The 9,864-nt window shown below is 41.4% G+C and overlaps 1 protein-coding gene across 1 annotated transcript; it reads right to left on the reverse strand.

The window, feature by feature from the left end:
- Window positions 1-239: 239 nt before the first annotated feature.
- Window positions 240-8,593, reverse strand: LOC117131495 (the record flags this gene model as incomplete). The annotated part of the gene is made up of 11 exons (XM_033283607.1): window positions 8,549-8,593; window positions 8,292-8,474; window positions 7,616-8,061; window positions 7,280-7,507; window positions 4,790-4,839; window positions 3,309-4,741; window positions 2,771-3,017; window positions 1,690-2,323; window positions 785-1,557; window positions 506-631; window positions 240-448 (listed from the first exon to the last, which is right to left on the reverse strand). Coding segments are annotated over exons 1-11 (4,374 nt in total), but the record flags the coding sequence as incomplete, so codon positions are not given.
- Between the last annotated feature and the right edge of the window lie 1,271 nt (window positions 8,594-9,864).

Genomic DNA, 9,864 nt, shown 5'->3' on the forward strand with positions numbered 1-9,864 from the left:
AAGATAGCATAAGGTTCTTCATGTGGTTTGGTCCGAGAGTATCAACTAGGTGTTAAGATAGCAAGAGTATGGCCTCGTTAAAAACCTATCATTGCAAAACCCAATGGGACAAAAACAATGATAGGAAAAGAGCACACATAGCTTGCTAGCCTAGATGATACTCAACTTGATGGTAAGATGGCTTGAATGGTGATAAGCATATCTTGAAGTATCAAGCTTCCTCCAAGACATTCTTCTTGTTCCAAGGACTTCCTGATTAGTCCTCCAATAGCTTCTTTGAGTTTCCTAGCTCTGGCTCGAGTCATGGGACCTTTAGGAAAGGTTAAGACCTCATCTTCTTGAGCTGGTTCATCTCTAAACTCGCCATCTCTATCTCCATCAGCTGGCTGGTCCATGATCATATCATCCCCTCCTTCTTGAAAAGGATTTGACCTCAAATCAGGTTCATCTGCAATAAAAGGAATCAAGTCAGTAACATTGAAGCTATTACTCACATCATACTTACCTTGGAGATCAATCTTGTAGGCATTGTTGCTGATCTTCTTTGTGATCTCAAAAGGTCCATCAATTCTTGGCATAAGCTTTGACTTCCTCTCATTAGGAAACCTTTCTTTTCTCAAATGAACCCAAACTTTATCTCCCTCCTTAAAGACCATCTCACGCCTTCCTTTGTTGGCATGCTTGACATACTGCTTAGTTTTCTCTTCAATGTTGAGCCTAGCTTGCTCGTGAAGTTGTTTCACCATCTCTGCCTTCTTTTTGCCATCCAAACTAACCCTTTCACACTCAGGTAAAGGGATTAAATCCAAAGGAGAGGTGGGATTGAACCCATAAACAATTTCAAAAGGTGAAAACTTAGAAGCAGAATGCACAGCATGATTATATGCAAACTCACAATGTGGCAGATAGTCTTCCCAAGATTTCAGATTCTTTTTAATGAATGCACGCAAGAGTGTTCCTAAAGTTCTATTAACTACTTCAGTCTGTCCATCAGTTTGCGGATGACAAGTAGTGGAAAACAACAACTTAGTGCCTAGCTTAGACCAAAGAGTTTTCCAAAAATAACTAAGAAACTTAGTATCTCTATCAGAAACTATGGTCCTAGGCATGCCATGTAAACGCACAATCTCCTTAAAGAATAGATTAGCTACATGTAATGCATCATCAGTTTTGTGACATGCTATAAAATGTGCCATTTTTGAGAACCTGTCAACAACAACAAAGATGGAATCCTTCCCAGTTCTAGTTCTAGGCAATCCAACAATGAAATCCATAGATATGTCATTCCAAGGATGATAAGGAATAGGGAGAGGAGTATACAAACCGTGAGACTGAACTTTAGACTTAGCTTGCTTGCAAGTTGCACATCTCTCACATAGTTTCTCCACATCACTTTTCATCCGAGGCCAAAAGAAATGATCCTGCAAGGTTTTAAGAGTCTTTGCAATACCAAAGTGACCCATGAGACTTCCCCCATGTGATTCCCTAACAAACAAATCTCTCAAAGAGCAATTAGGCACACACAGTCTATTATCATAAAAGAGGAATCCATCATGTCTAAAATAATGTCCAGCAGCAAATTTCTCACAAGAGTTATAAGCTTCTTTAAAATCTGGATCAGATTCATACATATCTTTAATTTGCTCAAAACCTAACAGCTTAGCATCAAGAGTGTTTAAGAGAACATACCTTCGGGATAGTGCATCAGCAACTATGTTTTCTTTACCTTGTTTGTACTTGATGACATAAGGAAAAGTTTCTATGAATTCTACCCATCTTGCGTGTCTCTTGCTGAGCTTGTTCTGTCCTTTCAAGTACTTGAGAGACTCATGATCAGTGTGTATCACAAACTCCTTGGGCCACAAGTAATGCTGCCAAGTCTGCAAAGCTCTCACCAAGGCATACAACTCCTTATCATAAGTTGCATAGTTGAGAGTGGCGCCTCCAAGCTTCTCACTGAAATAAGCTATGGGTCTCTTTTCCTGCATCAAAACTGCACCAATACCAATTCCTGAGGCATCACATTCTATCTCAAAAGTTTTATTAAAGTCAGGAAGAATAAGAAGAGGGGCGTGAGTAAGCTTCTCTTTAAGGCATTGGAAGGCAGTCTCTTGTGCTTCTCCCCACTTGAATCCTACTTCTTTCTTTATCACTTCAGTCAAGGGAGCTGCTATAGTGCTAAAGTCTTTAACAAACCGCCTGTAGAACCCAGCAAGGCCGTGGAAGCTCCTCACTTCACTTATAGTCTTTGGAATTGGCCATTCTTGAATTGCTCTCACCTTCTCCTGATCTACCTTTACTCCATCTGCACTCACAACAAAGCCTAAAAAGACCAAGTGATCTGTACAGAAAGTACATTTCTTAAGATTAGCAAATAACTTTTCTTTCCTCAAGACATCAAGAACAGTCCTAAGATGTTTTATATGCTCTTCTAAACTCTTAGAGTAGACAAGGATATCATCAAAGTATACTACCACAAACAAGCCTATGAAGGATCTAAGCACATGGTTCATCAATCTCATAAAAGTACTAGGAGCATTGGTTAATCCAAAAGGCATGACTAACCACTCATACAACCCATGCTTAGTCTTAAAGGCTGTTTTCCACTCATCTCCCTCTTTCATTCTAATTTGATGATATCCACTCTTCAAATCTATCTTAGAAAAGACACTAGAACCATGCAATTCATCAAGCATATCATCTAATCTAGGAATAGGGTGGCGATACTTCACTGTTATGTTGTTGATTGCTCTACAATCAACACACATGCGCCAGCTCCCATCTTTCTTAGGCACAAGGAGCACAGGCACAGCACAGGGGCTCATACTCTCACGGATGTGGCCTTTCTCCATCAGTTCCTCAACCTGTCTTTGTAGCTCCTTAGTTTCCACAGGATTAGTTCTATATGCTGGTCTGTTGGGAAGAGTAGCTCCTGGTACAAAATCAATCTGATGCTCAATCCCTCGAATAGGTGGCAAACCTATGGGATTATCTTCTGGAAATACATCCTGGTATTCCTGTAAAAGAGCTGACATCTCACTCGGATACACCGGTGTACAATCAGTTAGAGACAAAAGAGATTCTTTAAAAATAAATAAGAGAACCGATTGATGAGAATAAAGAGATCTTTTGATTTCACTAGCTTTAGCATAGAAGTTGTGTTGCTTATCTGGTTTGAGATCAATCTCTTTCTTTTTCTGAAGCTGAAGCTGATCTTCATGCACTTCTTTAGGAGTTAGAGGTACCAAGACAGTTCGTTTGCCGTTGAACTCAAAAGAATGTTTGTTGGTGAAGCCATCATGGATGACACGCCTATCAAACTGCCAAGGCCTTCCCAGTAGTATGTGGCTGGCTTCCATGGGTATCACATCACAGAGAATGTCATCTTCATACCTTCCAATGGACAAGGGTATAGAAACCTGAGTGGATACCCTCATCTCGCCCTCTTCATTAAGCCACTGCAGCCGGTAAGGTTTAGGATGCTTTTGAGCTTTCAAACCAAGCTTCTTTACCATTGTTTCACTAGCAACATTAACACAGCTTCCACCGTCGATGATCAGGCTGCAGACCTTCCCTTGCACCATACAACGTGTGTAGAACAAGTTCTCTCTTTGTTCTTGCTCCTCAGTTTTGTTTTGCAAACTGAGAGTTCTTCTTGCAACCAAAAGTTTACCTTGAACGGGTTCCTCCTCATACTCAGCTTCAGATAGTTCTTGATCAGTCCTGAGTTTTTCATCTTCAGATTCAAACTCTCCATTCTCCAGAAGAATCATAACTCTCTTGTTAGTACACTCATTAGCATAGTGCCCACGCCCTTGGCACTTAAAACACTTCACATCTCTTGCACGCGAGCTGGTAGCTTCCACTTTACCCTTATCTTTGTTGTAGATGCTACTAGACTTGGATTCTTCTTTTAGCTGTGGTTTGCTCTCCTTCTGATAGCTTGGTTTATCTTCCTTAGAGGTCTGGTATCTACTGGAACCATAGCTGCCACGCGCATAACTTCTTCTCTTAACTTGCTGCTCCACCAAGATAGCTTTGTGTAGCATCTCCTCTATCTCCAAGTAGTGTTGCATCTCCACTCTATCTTGTATCTCACGGTTGAGTCCACCAAGAAATCGTGCCATAGTAGCTTCACTGTCCTCAGATACACAAGCTCTTAGCATAAGCAACTCCATCTCTTGAAAGTATTCCTCTACAGACTTTGTTCCTTGTGTGAGCAGTCTCAGCTTTTGATGAAGATCACGGTGATAATGACTTGGTACAAACCTCTTGCGCATCACAGCTTTCATCTCTGCCCATGTTTCAATGGGAAATTCACCATTGCGCCTCTTGTTTGTAACCAACTGATCCCACCAGCTCAAAGCATAGTCATTGAACTCGGTAGCAGCTACTTGAATCTTCTTAATCTCTGAGTAATGCTGACAGTTGAAAACGAGTTCTATCTTCTTTTCCCACTCAAGATAGGCATCTGGATCAGCTTTACCATGGAAAGGAGGGATCTTAAGCTTTAGTCCAGATAGCTCATTGCGTCTATGCCTTCGACCCTCATGATCATGTCGAGATCTTCTACTGCTACGTCTTGAACCGGAGCTATGGCTACTTCTCTCATAGAAGTTATCAGTCTCTTCTGATCCAGCATGCTCACGCTGACCTTGCCTGTTTCTTCTTTGCTCACGTCTTGAACCAGATGCTTGTCCTTGCCCATCATTCGGTCTCTGATCATACTTCTCTCCAGCAACTTACCATCGCTTCCATCACTTGTTTGGTGATTGCTTCTTGCAACAACCTATTCCTTCGCACAAAGGTTTCATCATCCTCCTCAGACCCCATTGCTTCCTGATATACGAAAAATTTGAACCAGTAAGTAGTTCAAAGAATTCAGAACTCAAGATTCAAATAAGGAAACAAAGTATCAAAACAAAGCGGCAAATGAAGATACTTGATCAACACGCGACGATTTGAATTTTATAACTTTCGAAATTGAAACAATAACAGATCAGATTCAACGGATGATGAAATGAAATAATCAAGTCCTGATCTATGATTCTAACAACAGATCGAGTCACACAATCACAAGAAACTTTCGGATCAAGCAAAAAGATAACGTAATCGACAAGAATGTGAAAGGTTTTTGTTTTAAAACTTGATCGAAATTCTTAGATCTATCAATATGAAACACGAAACAATCAGATCTAGCAATCCTGATAATGAAACAAGCAGATCAAATGAGAATAAGCACACAAGAACCGATTGATCAAAACAGAATGAATCGACAAAGAGTAGATCTTATGAACAAACAAAAGAGAAATCGAAACTCCCCTTCCAGAGTGCTCTGATACCACTTAATGAGATCCTAGGACCCTTCTCTGGATGGTTTGGATAGATCCTTGCATAAACGAATCAAAGACTCAAGTTTATCAAGGCTGTGGATCGAATGGTGACACAAGAGGCTGCGGAAAGGCTCCTTGATACTCCTAGACTTAGATCGGATATGACACACCTCTCTAAAGCCCTTGGGCGTTGGATATTACACACCAACAGACTGGATACTACACAACCAGACACTCTCTTAACTCGTGAAAGCAAGGGAGAAGAAAACAAAGGTTTAAGTGAAAGAAAACTTGATCGAGGCTAGGGTTGCCGAGTTACACATATATATAGTGAAAGGCTTGGAACAGGCTCCAAGCATTTCGAAATCAAAGGAACAGGCTCCTCCAATTAATGTAGAAATAAAGACATAACTTAGATAGAGTTTTCGAAAATGAAAGACATAAATACTTAGAAATAAAGATAGCATAAGGTTCTTCATGTGGTTTGGTCCGAGAGTATCAACTAGGTGTTAAGATAGCAAGACTATGGCCTCGTTAAAAACCTATCATTGCAAAACCCAATGGGACAAAAACAATGATAGGAAAGAGCACACATAGCTTGCTAGCCTAGATGATACTCAACTTGATGGTAAGATGGCTTGAATGGTGATAAGCGTATCTTGAAGTATCAAGCTTCCTCCAAGACATTCTTCTTGTTCCAAGGACTTCCTGATTAGTCCTCCAATAGCTTCTTTGAGTTTCCTAGCTCTGGCTCGAGTCATGGGACCTTTAGGAAAGGTTAAGACCTCATCTTCTTGAGCTGGTTCATCTCTAAACTCGCCATCTCTATCTCCATCAGCTGGCTGGTCCATGATCATATCAAGATCCCTTGCTTCAATGAACTTTCACATCTCTAGAGACTAGAAACCTTCTAGTAGTAGGATCATAGCACTTGTACCCTTTTGAGTAGTAGAGTAGCCAACATAGCTCTTGTGCTGGTTGCTTCAAGCTTGTTTCTCAACTCTTTTGGCCTCAGAACAAAGCATAGACATCCAAAGATTCGCATATGCTCCAATGATGGCTTGTATCTGTTCAAGGCTTCAAAAGGGGACTGATCATGTAGAATCTTAGTTGGGATCCGGTTGATTAGATAACAGGATGTAGCCACAGCATCACTCCAAAACCTCTTAGGGACATTTGCTTGAAACATCATTGACCTTGCCACCTCCATGAGATGCCTATTCTTTCTCTCAGCCACTCCATTTTGCTGAGGAGTATAAGGACAACTCGTTTGGTGTAGTATCCCATGTTGAGCTAGATGTTGCTTGAAGGCTTGACCAGTGTATTCCCCACCATTATCTGATCTCAAAATTTTAATCTTGGCATTATAATGGTTAGTCACATAGTTTTGAAAATTTTAAAAGCTTCAAGCACCCTATCTTTGGTTTGAATAAGTGTTATCCAGGTGTATTTCGATTTTTCATCTATGAATGTGACAAAGTATTTAAAACTATCCCTAGACAAGCAAGGAGCAGTCCAAACATCAGAGTGAATTAAATCAAAGCACTTGTCATAAACAGTAGATGAATGGGAAACACAGTTTTACAATGCTTGCCTAAGATGCAAGCTTCACAATCCTTATTTTCAAATACCACACCTGGTAACATCAAGTTTAAGCCCTAACATGGGGATGACCTAATCTAGCATGCCACAATGCATTTTTTATCATCATAGAAGCAGAATTAAATGAGCACAAGTAATCAGAAACAGGAGCTAGTTCTTCAAGTAAATATAAATCTCCCTTGGTAACTCCTTTTCCAATCAATTGGCTGCTCTCAATATCCTGAAACTTCACATCATTAGGACTGAATATAACATTGCAATTAATATCTGTAGTGCATTTCTTTACAGATAATAGATTTGATGTGAAGTCAGGCATGTAAAATGCTTTAGATTCTTTATCAAACAGTTTTAGCTTGCCAATTCCTCTAATTGGGATTTTATCTCCATTTGCAATCATGACATGTCCATTTGTAGGTTCAATGTCTCTAATCAAACTAGTATCACTAATCATGTGATGAGATGCTCCTGAATCAACTACCAATGGTTTAAACAGATTGTGTGCAATATGAGACTGTCCTAGTATGCTAGTAGGTTTATAAGCAATGCGTGAGTGATCAGGTTCTCTAGCAATACTATACGGTTCATATGATGCACCAAAAGAGTAACCAAGAGTACCAAGTGTGTTACCATTCTCCTTTAGCATTTTGATGAGGGAGTCAAGGTCTGATCTCCTCAGGTACTCGTTCTCACGGTTGTTCTGAAGGCTTGGTTGAGCTGTGTAAGTCACCAGGGCCTTGCTATCTCCAGGCTCACGTGTCCCGCCCTCTCCAGCTTGGCCTGAGCTCCCAGCAACACTTGAACTCCCCGGCTCACTTCCAGCATACGAGACATTGGCTCTCCCATCTTTCTCTCTTGAGAACTTGGCCGGCTTCAGATGAGGGTGCAAGATCCAGCACTGGTTCTTCTTGTGACCTTGTCTCTTGCAATGATCACAATTTCCCGTGAACTTCTTTGCATCATACTGGTTAGAGCTTGCACGGTTTGCTTGTGGAACCTCAGCTTGGTTTGCAAGAGTGATCTCCCCTTTCCCTCCAAAGAGACCAATAGACCCTTCCTCCTTCTGAACTTGCGCACACACGTCCTCAAGATCAGGTAACTTTCGGACCTCAGAATGTGTTTGATGAGGCTGTTGTAGCTTGGATTCAACGTGAGCAGCAACCCAAACACCTTGTCCTGCTCGCGTCTCTCAGCCAGCTCATCTAGGTTGGTTGTGCCTGGCCTCAGCATCTCCAGTTCGGACCACAAGGCTCTGAACCTCCCAAGATGCTTAGTGAACTCCATGTCCTCCTGTGTCAAGCTGTTGATAGCACGTTTCACTTCAAACACACGGCTCAAGTTTGAGATGTTACCATAAACCTTCTTTAGCGTGTCCCAAAGATCCTTTGCTGTCTCACAGTAGCTGTATGCCTCCAGGATAGACACTTCAAGAGACCGTTGGAGTATGGACATCACCAGCTGATCATCCTGCTCCCACTTCTCCTCATCGCACTCGACAACCTCCTTGTCGCCTTCATAAGTAATGAGCTTTGGGGCTTCACTCTGTGTGATGTGTCCCCATAAACCCTTACTCCCCACTGCGGTCTTCACCAAACGAGACCACAAAAGATAGTTACCCCCCCCTTGAGAGTAACCGGAACCACAGCTTTGTTGCTTTCCATTTCAGACCCACTCGGATGAATGAAATGCAACTCAAGTGTTCTTAGTAATCAAACCCAGATTATGATGAACCTGTCTCTGATACCATATGAACTTTAGAGAATCTGAGTTTGATATAAGAAAGAAAGGGATTAGAGAAGTTTAGAGGTGATTTAGAACGAGTTTAGCTAAGAGTTTAGTGTAGAATCATGATTGAGAGTCTTTGAGTCTAAGAGAGTGTTTTTTGTGTCAAGAACTGTCTAATCTTTTATTAATGAGAGAGGTTACATTATATAGTCTAAGATCCTAGGGTTACATGAGACTAAAGTGAGTAAAGCATGTGTAGTCAAGGAGAAGAGGAGCGCCTAATTCAAATTGATCCAATCAGGTGCTTCACATGTGTGACCGGGGAGGATAAGGTTGCTTTCACTTTACAGCTCTCATCCAGCCTGTCAAGCCGCGTCCCTTATCCTTTCTCCAACGTCCGGGTCAGTAACTCCCAAGTTAACTCCTCCCAAGTTTACCATTTCACTCCCGCAAAGGTAACTTGCCTGTACATGAGCTTTGGTTGATCCATACTCGTACGGATGGTACGGCCATTGTACGGCCAGTACGGTATTGTCTCAACCTAAGCTTTCCCAAACTCTACACACAGCTTCTTCACCTCATTCTTTCTCTACCCAAGATTCTCTAAGACTTCATATCAACTCCTCATCTCAACACGCAAGACTAGGCTGGTTGCAAGAGGATTTACACAGACTTATGGGAAGATTACATTGATACTTTTGCACCAGTGGCCAAGCTTCACACAATTCGAATTGTGTTATCTATTGCAACAAACTTGGAGTGGGATTTGTGGCAAATGGATGTGAAGAATGCTTTCTTGCAAGGTGAACTTGAAGATGAAGTATACATGCATCCACCTCCTGGTCTTGAGCATCTAGTAAAGCCAGGGAATGTTTTGAGATTGAAGAAAGCAATATATGGGCTGAAACAATCACCTAGAGCTTGGTACAGGAAGCTGAGTACAACACTCAATGGGAGAGGCTTTAGGAAGTCTGAACTAGATCACACTCTCTTCACCTTGACAGGACCTTCAGGGAGCATTGTGATTCTGTGTATGTGGATGATTTGATTATCACAGGAAGTGATAAGGCAGGGATTCAGGCTACTAAGGAGTTTCTCAAATCTGTGTTTGACATCAAGGATTTGGGAGAGATGAAGTATTTTCTGGGCATTGAGATATGCAGATCAAAGGAGGGTTTGTTTATGTCTCAAAGGAAGTATACTATGG

Source organism: Brassica rapa, unplaced genomic scaffold, assembly GCF_000309985.2.
Source record: "Brassica rapa cultivar Chiifu-401-42 unplaced genomic scaffold, CAAS_Brap_v3.01 Scaffold0991, whole genome shotgun sequence".
Lineage (NCBI taxonomy): Eukaryota > Viridiplantae > Streptophyta > Magnoliopsida > Brassicales > Brassicaceae > Brassica > Brassica rapa.